Source organism: Capricornis sumatraensis, chromosome 15 (assembly GCF_032405125.1).
Source record: "Capricornis sumatraensis isolate serow.1 chromosome 15, serow.2, whole genome shotgun sequence".
NCBI classification, from domain to species: Eukaryota; Metazoa; Chordata; class Mammalia; order Artiodactyla; family Bovidae; genus Capricornis; species Capricornis sumatraensis.
The window spans coordinates 10,536,163-10,557,828 of NC_091083.1; the positions used below are offsets into that span (position 1 = coordinate 10,536,163).

The 21,666-nt window shown below is 42.9% G+C and overlaps 1 protein-coding gene across 3 annotated transcripts in view; it reads right to left on the minus strand.

Annotated features, from left to right (window-relative positions):
* Positions 1-518: 518 nt before the first annotated feature.
* TASP1 (taspase 1) overlaps positions 519-21,666 on the minus strand; it is a 254,444-nt gene continuing 233,296 nt past the window's right edge. For all 3 annotated transcript variants that reach the window (XM_068987337.1, XM_068987336.1, XM_068987335.1), the window contains one exon: positions 519-1,464. In XM_068987337.1, coding sequence (XP_068843438.1) covers positions 1,372-1,464 — 93 coding nt within the window. In that variant the 3' untranslated portion in view covers positions 519-1,371. The remainder of the gene's footprint in view (positions 1,465-21,666) is intronic.

A 21,666-nucleotide genomic window follows, 5' to 3' on the forward strand; every position in this document is an offset into this window, starting at 1 on the left:
ATATGGTGGGAACTTCCTCAGCAGGAGCAAGTCTATCTTTAGTATCTTCTTGATAGTTACCTCTTACATGTAAAATCAAAAAGAAAGTCTTGGTTTTCTTATGTGGCTCCAGAATCACTAAATATAACATTTAGAAGCAATTTATCAACTGAAACCATTGACTTTTCAGCTGCCACCACCATTTCTCAAAGCAAAGTGTTCCTATTCCTTTCCTTCATTATATATATATTTTTAATCAAATTACAGTGGAAATTTTAGGGACTTCTACATTGACCACACAATCATGCACCAAGTTCATCTTTCATCTTGCTGGTGTCAGAGTCATAGAGATAAACATAGAGATAAAACTGGATTTTGAACAATTAGAAGCACAGCTAGAGGCATACAGGTATGATTTCTGGAAAAAGTAACTTTTTACAAAAATAAAAAACAACTCTCCACTCTAGGATTCAAAAGATAATTTATTAGTCAGAGGAGAATCACACACTATATCCAGTAATATGCTTCTTTTATTTTTGTGCCTTTTATCTTAAAAATATATTTAAACAAGAAACAAAGATAATATTGAATTTCCCCATAAATTTTGCTTTCTTATTTACAGTGTTACATTGTAAATATCATTCCATTATACACAGATTAAGGACTGCATTACTGTATGTTCTCTTTAAATATTCTTTCATAATACAGCACACACAGCTCGAAACTATGCAGGATTTAAGCTTAGAAAAGCTTGAGGAAGGAAGTACAAACTTTATCAATAAGACTATTATTTAAAAAGGTTCTGACCTTAATTCTCTGCTAGATTGTTTCACTGAAACCATTCTTTGTTAAAGAAAAATGCCCCATATGAGGGATGAGAACAACAGTTTAAGTCACCACAGGATCCACTTAAACTGGCTAACAAATAAAAATACTTTTGTTACTAGCACTGTTATCAGGAGCACTGCCACTGTCAATCATTGCAACAAGTAGATTTACTCTGCAGTTTCAGACACATTACATGTTACAGCAACACAGTTGGTACTGCTTTGTGAAAGCAACCACTTCCTGCAACTTTAGGTTTTACCTGTAAACAGTTAAAGCACACATTTTGGGAAGATGATTTAATCATTCCTGGTCTGAGGTTACAGAATCAGGAGGAGTTTCTAATTCATTGAAGAAGCGAGCACACGCACACACACACACTCACACACACAGCATCCCGCTCCCCCGCCCAAGACCCGCGTGTTGCCAAGCGCTAACTATAGCGGCACTAGTGTGGCGAGGGACGCGCGAGGGACACGCGAGGCTGCGACAGAATTTATGAAACGAGGAAGGTAAAACATCCAACTTCCGTTCGAACCCCGTGGAGCCTGGATTCCGCTGGAAGGCTCAGCTCACCGGGCTCTCCAGGCGGCAGACGCCTCCTTCAATCGCCACGGACTGTCCAGCCACCGCGCCGGGAGGGAGTCTGGAAATATGAGTCTGCGGAGGAGGAGACGAAGACCGTTAGAGTGCCAGCTGCGTTCCCTCCCCTCCACATGCGACGAAGGGGCAGAGAACACCAGAGAATCTTAGAGAACACCAGAGAATCTTGGCTTCTCTATGCTTCTGAGAATCTCCAGGCTGTGCTCGAGGGTAACTCAGGGGCAGACAGATCTTGTTTGTTCAAATCTTAGAGGATGTTAACTGAACACCTACTACATGCCAAGCACAGCACTGGCAGCGGGAAGATTCCGAGATCAGGACAGCACGGAGCTTAGGGTTTAGTCATACTCAGAACAAGAATGGTTTTCAGTCCAACTATACTGTGCATATTCCAGTTACCCAAAATTGGCAATATACATTATACATCTTGTCCTCTAAACATTCAAAAGTGAGGACACCTGATTCATGTTTATCCCCTCAGTTTACTTCTTAAAATAATTAAGCAGCTTACAAAAATCAGACCACTCAACAACCTCACCTCAGTGAGGGGATGAAAAAAGAAAAAGAAGAACTTACAAAATCAGTTAAAGACAGGCATGAGTTCACACAAAATCGAGCCTGAGCTCTGCCCCCGTGCTGGAGGCAGAGGGCTGCCTGGTCTCTGAGCTTCACGGGGGCAACGAGCAGACAGGGGTCCATGCAGTAGAATGGGATCACACGGACCAACCACTCAAAGGAGAAAACTTCCTGGCATGGAGTCCAGGGAGCCACTCCACTTGCAGGCTTTACGCACAGCAGGTACCACATACAGCGGATGGGTGAAGATAGCAACTGGAGAACAAGGAGCTTTGTAAGGCTGTGTATTACAGCATCACCAAAAGGAGGTCAGCAGGCAAATTTCTTCCATGAGGGGTCAGCCAGGAATTCCTTTTTTTTTTTTTAATGATCTCTCTTAATCCAGGGATAGATAAATGTCAGAGTTTCTAAGAAGAACAGAGGGATTGTATATCCTTCAGATAATCCTCTCTGATTCTGCTTCTCTACACAAGATTTTCCTAAGGACTGAACACAGGGGAGCTCAAGTCCCAGAGTGCAGTCACTCGATGTAGCAGGGGAGGTGGCCAAGCCTGGGGTAGGGGTGACATCCTCTTGTGCAACCAAAGATGATGCAAGCATGCGCGTTAGCTCGAACAACACGGAGGCTAACTGATTTTAATTCTTAGGTATCATTGCACAAGTCCTATGACAGCAACTGACATAGTCAGCAATTTGTAAAGTTCTGGAAAATAGAAAATGTTCTCTGGGTACCTAGTGTTTCTGTGTGCAAGGCAGGAAGCCACCTGTAACCTGCAGGACAGAGGTCTGTTAGCTCTTGGGTGGAGATCTGGGCACGGCAGGCCCTGTGGCATCTCCTGGGAGTGGGGTATCACTGAGCTCACCTGCCAGACCCATGCCTCTGGCACCATGTCCCAGAGTCTGGCCTCATTATTGCTTGCATCTGAGGGTCGTACCTGGAGGTATCTAATAAGCACGGATGTTTTATACTGGGAAGTCCACAGTAAGACACACTCATGGATCGTTGTTTCTTGTGACATCTCATTAACCTCAAGGGAGGAGTTTGAAGACAATGTGTTGTTTGAGTCTGCTGCCCAGCAGCCCTCATCACATCCAGCCGCCTAAGGCTCAAATCCACAATTCCCAGAGCTCCGTGTTGTGGGGCCTTTTATTCTTTTAGGAATTCATTAGCATGAAGCCAAAATAATTTTTTCCTCAGGCATCATTCATCAATTAAAAAGAACATTCTAACCAAAAACAATCCCTGAGAGAGCAGAGGCCCCTTAGGCCCCTTCATCCTTCATCTCACCCTCTCCAGCTAGGAAATGGTCACGTGATTACAATAGGGATCAAGAAGGTGGAAAACTATACAGTGGTTCCTCAATAAATTAAACATAGAATTACCATATGATTTAACAATTCCACATCACAGTATATACCCCAAACAAGTAAAAGCAGGGACTCAGATATTTGTACACAAAGCTCATAGCAGCTTTATTCACAACAGCCAAAGTGTAGAAGCAAACAACCCAATGTCCATCAAGATATCAATGAGCAAAACATGGTCTTCACATACAATGGAATATTCAGCTTTAAAAAGAATTGACATTCTGACACATGGCACAACATGGGTCAGCTCTGAAGACACAAAGCTCAGTGAAATAAGCCAGACACAAAAGGACAAATATTGCACGATTCCACTTGTATGAGGCCCCTAGAAGTCAAAATTCAGAGATGGGGAGCAAGATGGTGGTTGCCAGGGGCTGGAGGGAGGCAGAATTAGGGAATCATTACTTAATGGGCACAGAGTTTCAGTCTGAGAGGTGAAAAGTTCTGGAGATGGAGGGGGGTGATGGTTGCACAACAAGGTAAACATTCTAAGTGCTACTGCATAGTATACCTGAAATGGTTACAATGGTAAATTTTATGCTGTGTATGCATGTGTGTGTGTGCTAAGTTGCTTCAGTCATGTCCAACTCTTTGCAACCCTATGAATGTTATATATATTTTAGCATAATTTTAGCAAAAGAAGAAAGCAGAAATGATAATTTTCTTCCTGGTCTAGAACTGTATTCTATAAGATGGCATTAAAAGAAGGGATTAGCTGGAATGAATCCACAGTGCAGATCCCAAAGGAGAAATATTAACACCGCAGCCATGAAATTAAAAGACGCTTACTCCTTGGAAGGAAAGTTATAACCAACCTAGATAGCATATTCAAAAGCAGAGATATTACTTTACCAACAAAGGTCCGTCTAGTCAAGGCTATGGTTTTTCCAGTAGTCATGTATGGATATGAGAATTGGACTGTGAAGAAAGCTGAGTGCCAAAGAATTGATGCTTTTGAACTGTGGTGTTGGAGAAGACTCTTGAGAGTCCCTTGGACTGCAAGGAGATCCAACCAGTCCATTCTAAAGGAGATCAGTCCTGGGTGTTCTTTGGAAGGACTGATGCTAAAGCTGAAACTCCAGTACTTTGGCTACTTCATGCGAAGAGTTGACTCATTGGAAAAGACTCTGACACTGGGAGGGATTGACGGCAGGAGGAGAAGGGGACGACAGAGGATGAGATGGCTGGATGGCCTCACCGACTTGATGGACATGAATTTGGGTAAACTCCAGGAGTTGGTGATGGACAGGGAGGCCTGGCGTGCTGTGATTCATTGGGTCGCAAAGAGTCGGACACGACTGAGCGACTGAACTGAACTGAACTGTTCACAAATAGGTTGAAAATTTCCAATCACATTACTTAAGATATCTGTCCCAAAAAGAGAAGTCCAGAGGAAAATTTATCCTCATGTTTCCCGGAGATACAGAGAGAATCCAATGAGACTTCCTGGCAGTCCAGGCACCAGAGGCAACAGAGAATAAATTAATTTTTAAAAGATCAAAGAGTGACCGTGTGTCCAACCAGACAGCCTGTAACTTGACCAATGGGATGTCTGTCTTAAAGCAACTGATTTTCTTTTGAGCACGAAAAAGACCCAGAATTAGAAGGAAGAAACCAGGAGGCCAGGGGACTTGATAACAATCCCTTGAGACCTACAAAAACACAAATGGCCAATCCAAACTCACTTCTAACACTTCCAGCCCCACCAAGTTTATGACAGAAAAGCATCTAAATAAACTGAGCTAAACCACAAAGTATCAAGGAGAGTTAGGAAGGAAGATAAAAAAGAATCTGAAAAGATGACAATGGCCTTGAGATATTTATTAATGGTACATGGGCAAAATACTTCAAAAATACATTGAGATTTGTATAAATCGAGCTGTATGCCTAACAGAGAAACGCTCACTCAGACAAACAAGTTGTTAAGATTAACTTTTCAGGATTATCTCTTCCCTAAATTATCACTGAGTCAATTACTAAACACACTGGGTATGATTTTGGTGTTGAGAGGAATAAAATGATTTATCATCCAAATGTATGTCAACACTTCACCAGTTTCACCCATCAACATGATCTTCAAACTCATCAGAAAATATGACCTTGGCCTGGAAAAGTTTGACCCAAGATGTATTTGATGCTTTCTGTGGAGATTTCAACGGAGCATCAAATCACATTATAAACAGTGGGGGCTGTTTAAGAGAATATTTTATATGAGTGTTTATCTCTTAAAAGTTCTTCTGGAGAAGTGGGCTTGAATTCCTCGAGCCTAAAAATAGACCACTGTCTACAATGAACCTGCATGTCAGCATTTTAAAGTGCAGTGAAGTATTTTCCACTGAGTGTATAAGGACTGTGCAGATTCGAGCATGCCCTACAAGTGTAAGAACTTAACACAGTACCTTTAAAACCAAAGTAGCAAAGTACTGCACTGGAACTCAGAACTACGAGAAATGACACGTGAACACAGCAGATGCCAACGCTGCAGCGTCTGGGGTCTTCTCCCACCATTCCCTGGGACCGTCCCACTCACACGCCACTCTAACAAGGAGTCCGCGACTCTTCGCCGCTTCGGTTCTTTCTCCAGGAAAGCGCACCTTTAATGGACCCTCCCCTCAGTCGAGCAGCTCTTCTTCTAGCTCCTACAACTCCCAGCTGAGCATTTCACGGTTTTCGATGCCACTGTTCAGGTTTTGGATTGTTTGGAATTTTTGAGTCTCTGTAGTTGAAAGCCCAGTGAAGGCAAGAGTTCGTCGTGCACACACTCCTCTGTGTTCCCTGCACTTGTCAGAGTGTCTGACACAAGCATATTCTAGAAATGCTCACTGAGTGGAGAAGTGACTAGAACAAACCCTTCGGGGCTACGTTTATGTACAAAGAATCTCAAGCGTTTTCACTCATGTGACCAGTCAGTTTGGTTAAAAAGTCAATCACGCTAATTTGTTACAGTGAAGATTGTTTTTAAATAGATTTTTTAAGAAGCATGGACTGGTTCCATTTCCCCACTTTGCAAGTGATTATGGTGTTAGAATGGAGATAGAACCTTAGATTCTGAAGATGCTAATGTCTCCACATCAATGGAACCCAACGGCCTTGGAGTTAGAATTCTCTGCTTTCTTAATAATTCCCTGAATGACTAGACAGATCCTTGAGGTTAACACTCCTACAAGAACTATCACTTTATAAATTAAACTGTCTATTCAAAGCCAATAATCTTAGGTTTGTATTTTTTTTCTATTAAAACCAAAAGCATTGTATAATAACATATTTAGCCTGAAGACTTCAAAATGAGAAAAAGAAAAATATAATACAGAAATTATATAACTGTTTGATGTCCTAAGCACAATCTAAGTAGTAGCTGAGACTTCCTATCATTCATACTCATGTCTTTAAATCTTTTAAGACCACCTTAGTGACTGCTTTTTTGTGGTTTCCAGGAAAACTACAAGCACACAATTTAATTTTGAAAGTCCCAAAGCCTTTATTTAGTGGTTATATTTTAATCCATCTTTCCACTTGCCAGAGAGTTGCTTGAGATCTGCCACAACAGTCAAGGGAAGAAGACTCTCTTAGACAAGTTATTATCCTCCTTTGGTGGGGTCAGGAATATAAAATATAGACAGACATATTAATAGCTTAAAAAAATAAAGCTCTTTGAAATGTTTTATTCATGGGTTTCATAACTCTGAGAGTTTAGTTTCTGTTTTTTTTTAATTTAAGAAAACAAAACCAAGTTTTTTTCATCAATCACTGACTAGGAATCCAGAGCACCTTGGCTTCTGGGCCACTCTTCTACCTGGACACAATGCTGGACCACATTTCCCAGCCTTCTTTTGCAACTTCATGTGTGGCTTCATGATTGCAATCAGGCTTATAAACCAATCAGGCTTCATCAATCTTATAAACCATTCTCCTTGTGCTTTCTCTGATGACCTGAGGCCTACGTGAGGTAAGGAACCTGGGACCCTGAATTATAGTTTGGAAGAGAAACCTCTGCTAATCAGAAACTCCAAACTGTATTTTATGTGAATGAGAAACATGCTTCTCATTGTGTTTAAACAATTATACATATATATTCTGGGGTTTCTTGTTATAGCAGCTGGAGCTATCTTAACCAACAATGATTCTACCCAGGCTTCGGCACTTACATGCTGTGTAACTTCTGCTGGTTACTTAACTTCTTGGGCCCCCATCTCTAAAATGGGGATAGTAACAGTTGTCATCAGGTTGACAAAGACTGAATGAGACACTGATGCAATGACAGCACATGCCAGTAACTGTTAGATTCTTATTATTCAAACACACACAGCACTGTCAGACACAAAACATCATGCAGGACATTCTGACAGGTTGTTTGACATCCCAGAATTAGGAAATTCTATTTGAAATGTTTGATATTCTTAAAAATAGGATGAGATACTTTAATGAAAAGTTAGCTGCATGATAAAAGGTAACATTGAAGAAAATGGACACTGTTTGGCCAATATTCTGATGCTGCTGTTTTGCTGTCACTGATACAACAATTAAAAATTGCTGAGTATTTACTAACTACTCAAGGCTGTATATTGTCACCCTGCTTATTTAACTTCTATGCAGAATACATCATGAGAAATGCTGGGCTGGAAGAAGCTCAAGCTGGAATCAAGATTGCCGGGAGAAATATCAATAACCTCAGATATGCAGATAACACCACCCTTATGGCAGAAAGTGAGAGGAACTAAAAAGCCTCTTGATGAAAGTGAAAGAGGAGAGTGAAAAAGTTGGTTTAAAGCTCAACATTCAGAAAATGAAGATCATGGCATCCGGTCCCATCACTTCATGGGAAATAGATGTTGAAACATTGGAAACAGTGTCAGACTTTATTTTTTCCGGCTCCAAAATCACTGCAGATGGTGATTGCAGCCATGAAATTAAAAGACGCTTACTCCTTGGAAGAAAAGTTATGACCAACCTAGACAGCATATTCAAAAGCAGAGACATTACTTTGCCAACAAAGGTCCATCTAGTCAAGGCTATGGTTTTCCCAGTGGTCATGTATGGATGTGAGAGATGGACTGCGAAGAAAGCTGAGTGATGAAGAATTGATGCTTTTGAACTGCGATGTTGGAGAAGACTCTTGAGAGTCCCTTGGACTGCAAGGAGATCCAACCAGTCCATTCTAAAGGAGATCAGTCCTGGGATTTCTTTGGAAGGACTGATGCTAAAGCTGAAACTCCAATACTTTGGTTACCTTATGCAAAGAGTTGACTCACTGGAAAAGACTCTGATGCTGGGAGGGATTGGAGGCAGGAGGAGAAGGGGATGATAGAGGATGAGATGGCTGGATGGCATCACCGACTTGATGGACATGAGTTTGAGTGAACTCCAGGAGTTGGTGATGGACAGGGAGGCCTGGTGTGCTGCGATTCATGGGGTCGCAAAGAGTCAGACACGACTGAGCAACTGAACTGAACTGAACTGAACTGAACTGAACTGAAGGGCTTTGTTATATACCAGTCTGCTGTATCACTAATCTTCTAAGGCTCAAAAACAATCAGCTCAACATGCTTGGGAGATACAGAGGAAACCAAAGTGATAGAATACTGGAAAATTTCCTTTTATGAACATGTTATATTGTTGGGAAGACAAGTAAGGCCATATGAAATGATCAGAAAACCATTAACAAAGGCACATGACCATACAACAAGAGTTTATAATACTCCACTGTGTGTTTTCCAACACCAGCAAGCAATTAACTCAAGTCTGAGGATATTGGGGGCTTCCCAGGTGATGAGAGGCTTCCCTGACAGCTCAGTTGGTAAAGAATATGCCTGCAATGCAGGAGACCCCAGTTCAGTTCCTAGGTCAAGAAGATCTGGTGGAGAAGGGATAGGCTATCCAGCAGATAGCTTGTTGGGCTTCCCTTGTAACTCAGCTGGTAAAGAATCCACCTGCATTGCACGATACCGGGGTTCAATCCCTGGGTTGCGAAGATCCCCTGAAGAGGGAACGGCTACCCACTCCAGTATTATGGCCTGGAGAATTTCATGGACTGTATAGTCCATGGGGTCGCAAAGAGTCAGACACGACTGAGTGACTCTAACTTTCAGGTGGCGAGAGTGGTAAAGAATCTGTCTGCCAATGCAGGAGATGTAAAAGACACAGGTTCAATTCCTGGGTCGGGAAGATCCCCTGGAGGAGGGCATGGCTACCCACTTCAGTATTCTTGCCAGAGCCTGGTGGGCAACAGTCCATAGGGTTGCAAAGAGTTGGACACACCTGAAGTGACTTAGCACACATGCAAACTGTGGATATTGTCTCAATCTTGACACTGTCTACCAGGAGATAATCAGTCCCCATGGGTTAAGAACTCAGTCACACAAGACTGCCTCCCCGCAAGACCAGATGCCAATACTAGGTCCAGATTATCACCTGCACTTCTGGCTCCCAGCTATAAATTGGCTATAAGTAGGAGATTCCCACCACCCTATCCTCGGGTTTGATTAACCTGCTAGAGCAGTTGACAAAATTCAGGAAAATAGTTTACATTATTGCAAAAGGATATAATTCAGAAACAGCCCGGTAAAAGAGATGCATTGGTAAGGAAGGTAGGCAGAGGCTTGGAGCCCCCATGCCTTCTCTAAAGACACCAGTCTCCCCAAATCTCCACATTCATATTCTCAGAAGCCCTCGGAACCTTGAAATTCTGGGATTTTTATGGAGACATCATTACATAGGTATGGTTAATTGAATTATTGGTCACTGGTGACTGAAGTCAACCTCCAGCCCCTCTCCTCTCCCCATAGGTCAGGGGGTGGGGCTGAAATTTCCAACTCTCTACCTATATGGTTGGTTCCCTTGGTAACTAGACCCCAGCCTTAGGTTATCTTGGGGTTTTCCAAAAGTCACCTCATTAAAATAAACTCAGGTGTGGTTGAAAGGGTCTTGCTACAAATAACAAGATACTAATTTCACCTTTATGTCTCTGAAGTGGGACTGAAGACTAAAGATCAAATATATATAACAAAAGATACTCCTATCACTTTTTTCACTTAGAAATTCCAAGGGTTTGGGGAGCTGTGAGTCAGGAACCACGGAGGAAGAACAAATATGTACTTCTTACAATAAATCACAGTATGACAGATATCCTGCCACAAACACCACACGAGGTCAAGAGAGGGGACAGATGTGGATCAAGGAGGTGGGGCAGATTCTCCAGAGGCCACGGCACAGAAGGCAAACAGGACAGGACAACAGTAGGACATGAAAATGATGTCTTCTGCAGAAAGGACAGCTGACACATGTGTCTGGCTTGAGCCACATGGTATTTCCCACTTTTTAAAACTTAATAGAAAATATTTTAAAATAGAGAAGTTACACACAAGCATCTTGATTTCTAGCTATTCTTGAAAACCTGGGCAACCCTTGCATTTCTTCACCAGAGTAAAGTCACAGCTACCTTCTTTAGAAGGACATTTCTGGTTGTAGTTTTCCACTGTGTTCTGCCTATGGTGTGTGCTCAGATGGCCTGAACGTCTGTGGCTGTCTCTCAGCAAGGTTACTACTATTGGTCCACTGGGGTCAGACAGTGGCAGTCTGATCCTTCCATCATATGGCTCTCCCTTCAACCTTTGCTTAATGGTTTTACAACCACAGAACCAGCTCCAAACTGGCCCTGTCCTGCTTCTAACAAGATACTGAGTTATTTTCCAGGGACAACAGAATGAAACCTCAAGTCATGCAGCAGAAGCATGCAGGAGATTTTTGATCTCAGACAGCTTGGAACCAAAGTTGTCCCCGCTTCCCGATTCCATCCAAAGGACCCAACCTGGTGAACTCTAGAGCCCTCTGAGAAGCGGAGGGTCTGCCGTCCAGGAAGATCCGGTCCTGAAGCCCCCCTCCCACCCCGTACCACAAATGGCCAGGTCCCAGAGCCCTCTGATCACAACCTGCCCCACCAGGGCTTCTGCACACCAACCTCCTCCCCTCCCTAACAAAAGTGTGACCAAATCCCAGATTGGGGGACAAATTTAAACCATGTTTTCTGGCCCCTTGCCTGTCAACCTTGCAACAAACTTTTCTTTTCTCAGAAGCTGGTGCCATAGCATTGACTTCTATGTGCTTCAGCAGTGAGTCCATTGCTTAGCCCATTGGAGTAGCCACTAACAATCACTGCCTAGGCCCCGTTATTTCGAGAGCTGTTAACAGGTGGTTTCCTGATTCTGTTACTGTCGATATAGAAATAGCTGGAATTCTTCTGTAAAGAACTTTCTCAACTTTCGGTATTCTAAAACAAAGTGCGTGTAAGAAAGGGAGGATCAACACTAGATTCTTTTACTTCCTTTTCAGGGTTCAGAATAATAAACCTCCAGAAGCAGCCAAATATCTCCTCCTCATCATGTCTGAATTTAAGAAGGCAGATTTGGTAAAGAATTACAGAAAGAGATGATAGCGGGAGGATGTCTTTGGGTGGGGGAAAGGGAGGGAAATAGAAGGAACAGCATTTTCTCCATTCACACCAGCCAAAGGTCAACTCTTCTGTGTTAGAGAAGAAAAAATCGGAGAATTGTAAGAGCTGCTTTTAAACTGTCAACGAGAATAAGACTGGCTGGACTGACTTGATAGTTGAGTTTCGGATGACTAACATTTAGGTTCACCTGTGTTAGGTCAAAGATGGGACCTGCAGAATGAGTTAGCTCCTTCGGGGCTGACACAAAATGAATATTGTTGTCAGTTAACCTAGTAAAGTTTGCTCAAGATCAGTTTTACTGTTTAGCAGAATGTTCTCTTCATATAGAAAACTGAGGGTGAGGACAGCGTATTAGTCTGCCAGGGCTTCTGTAACAAAATTACTTTCCTACAGTTCTGAAGGCTGGAAGCCCAAGATCAAGGCATCAGCAGGGCAGGTTTCCTCCGAGGCCTCTCTGCGTGGCTCACAAGGAGCTGTCTTCTCTCAGCATCGTCACCTGGCCTGTTCTCTGTGTGTGCAAATCTCTGGTATTTGTGCTTCTTATGAAGACATCCTGTTGGATTAGGGCCCCATCCTTAAAACTATGTTTGAGCTTAATCACTTCTTTAAAGGCCCTGTCTCCATATACAATTGCAGTGGGGGGTAGAGCTTTCAGATAAGAATCTGGTGGGGACAGAATTCAATCCATAACAGATACAGACTAAATGAAACAATGCCCCATATGTTGCAGGCTGCATTTGTTCTCTGAGCTGAAATCCTCCTGCCCTTCCCTTGGCTCATCCTCTCTGTCTCCACTTGCCTCCTTGCTGTTCCTCAACCACACAGCATGTTTGTGCCCCGAGGTCACTGCATGTGCAGTTCTCACTACCCAGAAGGCTCTTCCCCCCAGTGCCCAAGTGGCTCCCTTGCTCACTTCTGCCAGATCTGTACTCAAAGCTTCCTTTTCAAGAAGGGTTACACTGGCCACTCATCAGCATTTCATGACCAACACCATCTCTGCCTCATGTTTCCTGTATTCTTACCATATCTCTACACTTCCCTGATAGCTCCACCTGCAATTCAGGAGACTCCGGTTCGATTTCTGGGTTAGGAAGATCCGCTGGAGAAGGGAAAGGCTACCTACTCCCCAGTATTCTTGGGCTTCCCTGGTGGGTCAGCTGGTTAAAAATCTGTCTCTAATGCAGGATCCCTGGGTTGGGAAGATTCCCGGGAGAAGGAAAAGGCTACCCACTCCAGTATTCTGGCCTGGAGAATTCCATGGACTATATAGTCCATGGGGTCACAAAGAGTTGGACACGACTGAGTGACCTCACTTTCACTTTACCATATCTACCTAGCCATCCACTTTGCTCCTCTATCTCGTTCATTGCCTGTCTCCTTCTTTGGAACAAAATCTCAGAAGGGCAAGGAGTTTTATCTCATCACTGCTCTTCCCTCAGGACCTAAAAGACAGCCAGGCCCATGGAGGGGGCTCTGTATATTTGCTAAGCAAATAGAGGATCTTTTTTTTTTTTTTTTTAATGAGGATTTGGGAAATGAAAGAGAGCAAAGTGCAAATTAGACATTTTAAAGTTCTTAATTTTATGTTTTGTAGTTTTTGATTATAGCTTGTAAGTTTGTTACACATTTTTTTGCAGAGATGTGCTAAGGGCTTTTGATTATAGCTTGTAAGTTTGTTATAGACATTTTGAAGAGATATGTGTAAATAAAATGATCAAAATGACATTGAAGTTGTGAACCTTAAAACTCTGAAATGAAAAAAGTCTATGTACTTCCCAAGATAGATATAGAATGTAGAAGTCACATGCCCTGACACCATCTGCACGCTCATCTTACACAACAACCGCACACACACCATCCTCTCCGGGAGAGATGGTGGAGGCGGCGGCACCACAGTTGGGCGCGGGCTGCGGGCCTGGTGGGCCTGTCACGCCCGCTGCCTGAATGATACTGAGCAATTCAGCGGATGGTAGGAGGGCTACCTTGTTTGCAGGGCATTTTCCCTCCTCAAGGGCAGGACAAGGGTGTCTCACGTTCAATTTTATAACTTATCATGAAAATTTGAAGAGCCTGATATAACTTTCCCGCCCATTTTCCCTTACTAATTCTGCCTTATTTTTCAAATTGTTGAGTCCTAGGTAAAATATATTTTTCAATCTATTAACAGCATCACATGAACTTCCTTAATACAACCCAGAACAATGTGTATATTGTGTAGAATACACGATGGCTTAACTGCAGGCCCAGCCTGTCTTCTGCATCATCACCAGGCTACCAGGATGCGGGGAGCTGCGGCAGGAGCCGGCATACTGGCTGAGCACACCTTGTGCCCTTACATAGAGAATTCTTACCTGAGGTGGTAATAGTCGCTTTTTGCTTCTTTTACTGGCACGAACGTGGCAGACCTTAAATGACCGATGCCCGGGAGGACAGCTGAGGAAGTGTGTTTGGTTGATTTTTGTTTTTTATTGCTTTGTTTCTATTATGGGCTTTTTTATTCCCCCCGTTAATGAGTAGAGTCAGGAGACGCTACTCCCACCCCTGTCCTTTTTCCCAGAAGTTCCCTCCCCATCGCTTTCAAGAGCTGTCTTTCAAGGAGCCACAATTTGTGAATAAGAATATTCTGTCTGAGCACTCTTTGTGTGAGGCATCAAAGCTTGGAATGTAGTTTAAGGCTCTAAAAATAGAGTTTGGTCTTCAGACTTCATCCTGAAAGCAGATGTACTCAACTAGTTGACAGTTTCACATGAAACTGCTTAATGTAATCCAGAATAACGCGTATATTTTATAGAATAAAACCCCATGTAACTACAGGGCAAAAGATCTGGGTGCTCACTTCCCTAACCCATCTGATATCAGGAAAACCAGTGACAATCTCAGGGCTGTAAAACAAGGGCTCTGGGTTGCCCAGTCTCTAGAGAAACCTTGCAAAGTTTTCACATTCTCTGACACTGATGTCCTTTAGGTCTTGTATACACTGTGAATGAATCTAAAAACAAGCATTTTACTTCTATCCCAATCACTCACTGTCTTAAACGAAAAGTAAGAAATATGCCAGAGCAATTTGAAGATGTAATTCTTAAGTTCAACCTAATCAGAAATATCGACAGATGGAGGAACCGATGCCATATGTTAATCATTTTAGTGTTATGTTGCCCCCTACCTCATTTTCTATTTAGAACAAGGACGCCATAAAAGACCACTGACAAAGCACAAAGACAGCATTATGGTAAATGTCATCATCAGTCCTGAGACGAGGCCACATAATGGGAAACGTTCTATTGTTCTCACATAGAAATATCATGTTCAAGGAACCTCCAAATAAGATGAAAATGCAGTCTTATGAAAACAGCATGTTGTTTCAGGCTCCTGGCAAAGTGTGTTACTTCTTTTACCACCGCCTGTCAGTGGCAACAGCACACAACACTGCCCCTTATGTTTAGCTTAAAAGCCCTGTGAAGGCATCCACATCAATAGGGTAAGCCCATAGGACCTATTATATCACCACTCACACGGAGAATTATCATGGATATCCCATTCTGCTAAAGGTGATAAAAGCTCTACACTATATCACAAATATTTATTCTGTACTTATTAGGAGGGGACAGAAGAATGAAACACACATGGACCTCACTCTGAAGGCAATTAGGTCTTTGCAGGATGTGGAAGCTAGTTCCTTATGAAACTAGTTTCTTGTAAAATCTTAATAAAAATATGAAGTCCCTAGATTTGCATAATGCTTTAGTTTCCATAGTGCCTTTGCACTGATGAGACCACCTCAAAATAGGCTCTCAGGTAGAAAGATGTATAATATACATAATTTTCAGGTGGAAAGAAAGCCAGGCTCAGAATGGCTATGTGGTTTGCTTACGGCCCCAGAGGAAGTGGAAAAACTGAGCCTTGAATGAAAGCCTTTGGACTCCAAATTTAGGGCTCTCTTTACTCCCACAAAGTCTTACCATGAAGTATTCTAAATTAGGCTCTGTGAAGAGACACAAGTCTCACTACAGGAGGTTTATGACTAAGTAGTTTTTCAGGGTGAAATAGGGCTTGCTCAGAAAAGCTACTGCCACACATTTTACCTACAAATTTCAGTTTGATTCTGGGATTCGGAGAACTGGATTTGAGCCTTAATTCTGCTGAGGATGGACTGGGGTAGGGGGTAGGCTCACTAGATCTCTGGGTTTCAGTATCTTTGTAGCCCAAAATGAAAATTTTTACTCAATTATATCGGGGGTTCTTTCTGATTTGAACATTTTAGACAGTTTTGCATTAGAACAGCCCTCTAAAGGCTGTTTATTTATTTATTTTTTTTCAAAAAACCCACGTTTAAATTTTCTTAGAATTTGGTTATCGTGTTTTTTGTTTTTTTTTTTAAAAAAACAGCGCTTTTAAGAAGTAATTGAAATCCCGATTGGTCCCAGGACTTGTATCACCTTTCTTTTAGATACAGCCTAACTTAAGAGTGGACCTCTTAGACAGTGGTGCTGGGCCATCTACATCAGAATATCTGCGGGTGGGGGCCAGGAAGCTAGATTTCCACACCTAGGGTTTGAACCCGCAAGTTTTCAGGAACAAAGCCTGCCTTAGGTTACCTCTTGGATAAAGAGGAAGGCAGTCAGGGAAAAGGGACAGTAGACACATCATACAGACGACATGGAAACACTGCTGACACCATCATGTTAATCGTGCATTCTGAGACTCTAGAGACCTCTACTCTGATTTTTTAAATAGTCTTCATTCTTCTTTAAATGTTCAAATAGGAACATGACTACTTTTCTGTTAAAAATTCATTTTTAAAGAAGAAGAAATCAGACCGTATCATTCCAAGTAGTCCAAACGATCACAACTGTGTAAAAAAACACAATCACAGCTGCGGAAGCTGAAGGCAATATGCGAACATGCTGACAGTGGTTGATGTGGGGCAGCGCACTGCGCTCCAGGACTCACTCAGGGCCAGGGTCGCCTTTCTTTTTCTTCTGTCATTCTGTATTTTCTCAGTTATGTAGCAGAGTGATTTAGTTGGCATTTAATGCGGCAGCATAACCTATTGAGGAATTAATCTGTGTCCTTTCTTACTGTTGGAGACCCACTGCAGGAGGCATGACTGTGTCCCCAGTCCACTCCTGAGCATTGCCGAGAAAGAACGAACAAAATAACTGTGCTGTCCACACAGGACCCATCGACAGCATCTTCTCCTTGATATACCCCTCTCTTTGGTTTCCAGGACCCCAAACTCACCTGCTCTCCTCAGCCTCTGTGGCCACAACTTCTCAGTCTCCTTTGCAGGCCCCCCACGTCCCCGAGCTAACAGCACAGGAGCTCCCGAGGACTCAGGCCCCTTCTCTCCCATCTGTGCTCACTCCCTTAGTGATCTCATCCAGTCCTTCGTTTTATGAAAGCACGTCTATGCTGAGATTCCCAAATATACATCTCCAGCTTGGGCCTCTCCTGACAATGACCTGTTTAGAAGCTTTGGTTCTGGGGTTCAGACCACCTGGCCTGAATCTTGGCTCGACCTCTGGTAGCTCTGTGGCCTCATATGAGTAACTTCGTATTTCAGATATTTCTTCCTGAAGGAAGAGGAGGAGGAGGTGTTGAGCTGAGCTGAGGAGATGGAGCCATGCCTGACAGGCCCCTGGGCAGCATGGGGGCGGGGGGTTACCTCTGCTTCTGTCAGAGGAATCTCTGGGCCACCATTTCCTCAGTAAAAACCAGCAGGTGGCCTCTTCTTGGAGACCCTGAGGAGGAAGCCTCAGCACCTGAATGACATGTAGTGAGTGAAAGCCCAGAATGGCAGTTACAGTCTTCTGCTTGGTAAGTTGACAGACAACATGGATTTTTTTTTACTATAGCTTGAAAAGACTATCTTGTATTTGAAAAGAAATGAAAGGCTAATGTTGAAACTATCATAAAGAGTGAAACTACTGTTTGTCTAATGGAACTATTTCCTGAGAATTTCAGTTGATCTGTCAGTGAGGAATTAGGGAGTGGCAAAAATAAAAACCACCAACAGACTTTTTGAAGAAAATTCTCCTCATCGAAACCATCGGCTCCCTGACTTATTGATCTGACCCATGTGACACCAAAGAACTATGAAAATGTTGGAATGAGAGAGGGCAAGGCTTCCTGCGCTGGCTTCTGCTGGTCCCAGGAGAGGCTCTCTGGAAAAAAGGGAGCCTGGCCGAATGTCAGCCCAGTCCATGCTTCTTAGAGCCGGGCGGGCACCTGAGCACGTGAAAGTCAGACACCCACCAATAAAAGAAACTGTGGAGGCCATAAGCCAGCTCATCCTAGATGTCAACGGAAGCCACCCTTCAATTCCGGCTGTACGGGAACCTCCCTTCTCTTCTGCCCTAACACTGAGGCCTCAGTTCCCTTTGCTGGTTGTCCCTCACCTCCCCAAACCACTCAGTGTTGGGGTACCCCACTTCTCAACTCATTTTGTAGAGAAACATCTGTGAAGCGTTCTGGACATAAAGTGAAGTCCCTGGTTACACTGGAGAAAGAGGACAGAGAATAATTCTCCAGACCCAACTAACCCTCCAGCTGCCACTTCATTTCTTTTCATTCACAGCAAAGTTGTTTAGAAGACTTGCCTGTTCCTATTTCCTCAGATTCTGTCCTTCCATTCTCTCTAAACCCTCTCCACTCGGGTTTTTTGCCTTGACGACTGCACTGAAATGGCTTTTTCCCAAGGTGAGCCATGCCTTCCAAATGCTAAATCCAACGGTCTGTCCTCAGACCTAACTTCATGGGCCCAGACTGCAGGATCTGATAAAGCTGGAATGCTCTCTTCACCTTGAAATGTTGAGACTCTCCCTCCTTGGTTGCTGTGACACTGCCCTAGTTCTCCACCAACCTGTATGGCCATTTCTGTCTCCTGTGCTAGGTCCTTCACTCCTCTGACTTATGAACACGGGAACTCCTCAGAAATCTTTTCTCCGACTTTGGTCTCTCTTAGTGATCTCGTCTATCCCTGCAGTTTTGTGTGTGTGTGTTTTTTTGTCTTTTTTTTTTTAGCATTTATACGCTGAGATTTCAGAGAGGCACCTCCAGTTTGGCCCTCGCTCCGGACACCCTCAGGCCTGCTTCCTCGCTTCTCACCGTCCTCCTCACCTTGGTAAACGGCAGCCCTATTCTCAGTGCTGTCTCCTCCGATTCCCTCACACTTCCACCCAGCCCAGTGGCAGACCCTGCTGGCTTCACCTTAAAATGGGTGCAGAAGCCAGCTGGCGCTAAGCACCTGTGCACGGCTTAAGTTCTAGTCCAGCTCATCACTCTTGCTCACACAAGTGGCAACAGGCTCCCCTGCTGGCTCCCTTTCAGAAAGCAGCGGGAGCCACCTCCTCCAACGTGAGTCAGACACTCAGTCCTCTGCTGCCCAGCCTCCAGTGGCTCCCATCTCAGGGGAAGAGCCCAAATCCTAACTACGACCGATCACAACCCACAAGGTCTAGTCCCCCACTTTTCACTGTGACCCACTAAGACCGAGCTTGCCACTGTGCCTCCATCGCATTGGGAACGCTCACTCCTGCCTGAAGGCCTCTGCTCTTGCTGCCCTTCATACCTGGAATGTTCTTGCCTTGCTCCCATAAACCTCCCAAGACTTTATTCAACTGACACTTTGTCAGTGAGACCCACCTCACACTGGAAACCTCATACTTCTTAAAATCCTCCCAGCTTGACATGTCTTTCTAGCACTTACCACAAACACAGTCTGTGCCTTATTCATCTTGTTTAGTATTTTCCCCACTAGTGTGTAAGTCCAGGAGTACAAGGATTCTTGGCTTTTTTGTTCACTACTATGTTCTCAGGAAAGAACCTGAATCTAATGGGCACTCAACAGTATTTGTTTAATAAATATTTCATTTTAAAAAATGAGCTGCTATATTTCATCAAAACTCTACTCCTAAGTAAACTGAGTTTTTTAATAGTTAAAATCTCAAAGCCAAAGAATCAAGGCTTCTTTCCTAGTTAATCATTATTAAATACAGTAATAAATCCCAGATTAGCTCTACTACTGGTTAACTGAGGTTAAGAAGAAATGGATTTTTGTCATCTTTCATGGTGAAAACCTTATAGATTGTATTTATTTCTTTTCTTCCCCAATTATGTATGGCCTAATGAACAAAAACATAAACTGCAAGATTCAGGAACTTGTACATAAAGAGGTTATCACATTAAAGACCAGGTCCTTCCTGTCTGAACTGGCTTTGCAAGTTTATAGGAATTTGGGTTGGAAGCATGTTTTATTCAGGGGCTACTGGGGCTTATTACTAATGGCCTAGTAAGAGCTTGTTTTGCCAAGATCTTCCGTTTTTAACAGAGCAGGTTCTAACTATTGGCAGGTTCTAACTGTTCAGAATTTTACCATAATATACAAAAGACCTATCAATGGAAGAAGTCGGGGGATTATTGGGCTTTTCATCCCTTATAGGAAGCACGTTTAAAATATAATTAATTTTCAAGTGAAGAAAAAGCTGTTTCCAAGTACTTTGAGCATCTCCTAATAACAAAGTGTTAATACAACCCTCATTCTACATTTCTTTTCATCTCTTCAACACTGCAGCAGACAGGACAGTCCAAACATGTACAGTGCAGTGGTGACAGCTCAAGAGCATAAAAGTAAACCGCCATATGTGCCACAGAAGCATTTGAAAGGAATGTAAATAGAAAGAGCAGCTCAACCATATCCAAATGTCTCAATTAGTTATTACTAAAATGTTAACATTTCACCAATTTACAGCACTGCTTTACTTACAAGACATAAAAAAGTATACATAATAATCAGCAGAGAAGAATTTTAATCCTTAGAATTAGACAGAATGGACACTCCAAGTTGAAGACTTAAAAAAAGACAGAAACTATATTATTTGAATGAATGGTACTAAAATAAAAATGTATTCTAGCAGTTAGACTTCACTTAGGGTTCAAAATCTACAGTACAGGTCAGTTTCCGATGTCTGTGAGTGAAGCAGGCCAGGCATAGGACTGGCAGAGTGGAATGTCCAGGCCCCACCAAACAGGAGGCCACCACTTGGGACCAGCTAATCATGGCTATGCAGGGAGTGGGTCCCAGTGTAGCCAAACGTACTCTTATGAGAAAACAAGTCAGGAGGAAGAAAACTGTGCTTTCACAGAAAACTTAAAACATTTAAATCTTGTATAAAATTTTATACAAAATTTCTATTTTGTATAAGTTCAAAAAAATCTTAGGTAATATTTTCAACTTTTTTAAAAAAAGCGATGTGTTGCTGAAGCCAGCTTTTGAGCTCAACTCTGCAGATTAAGGGGAAGGAGGGACAGTGAGGATAAAAAGTATATCCAAACAACCATCTGGCCTCAAAATTTCACCCTCATCTTCAACGTGGAGCCACTCATAGAAGACATCTCCTATGGAATGAATGCCCATGTATGCAGGGTCCTGCAGGGCTATTAGAACCTCCGAGTACACTGCATGCCTGTAAATTCAGTTCCTCTCACTACTCACCTTCTTAATAAAACAATGTAATGAGAGTTCTTACAACATAAAACCAACGGGTGACACTGAGTATTTACAACCAAAGAAACCAATGCCACGCTTTAAGTTAGGAAGGTGACATGAAGTAAGAATGGCATGACCAAAATTATGGCCTTTTTTGTTTTAGGCTAGAAAAAAAACAGGAAAGGATTTCTTTCCTCATTTGTCCACTGCTTTCGAACCAAGAGAAAGAAAAGACCATCCTGTAATCACTTCTTACTCACTGTGAGTAATCAGGCCAATAGTTCTCGTGAATGCCTGTTTCAGCTCCATCTCACAGTGTGTGTTGTCCTGTGGGTAAACAGTAGGCATGTCTCTGCTTTCGGAAGGTACCCATTTACCTAAA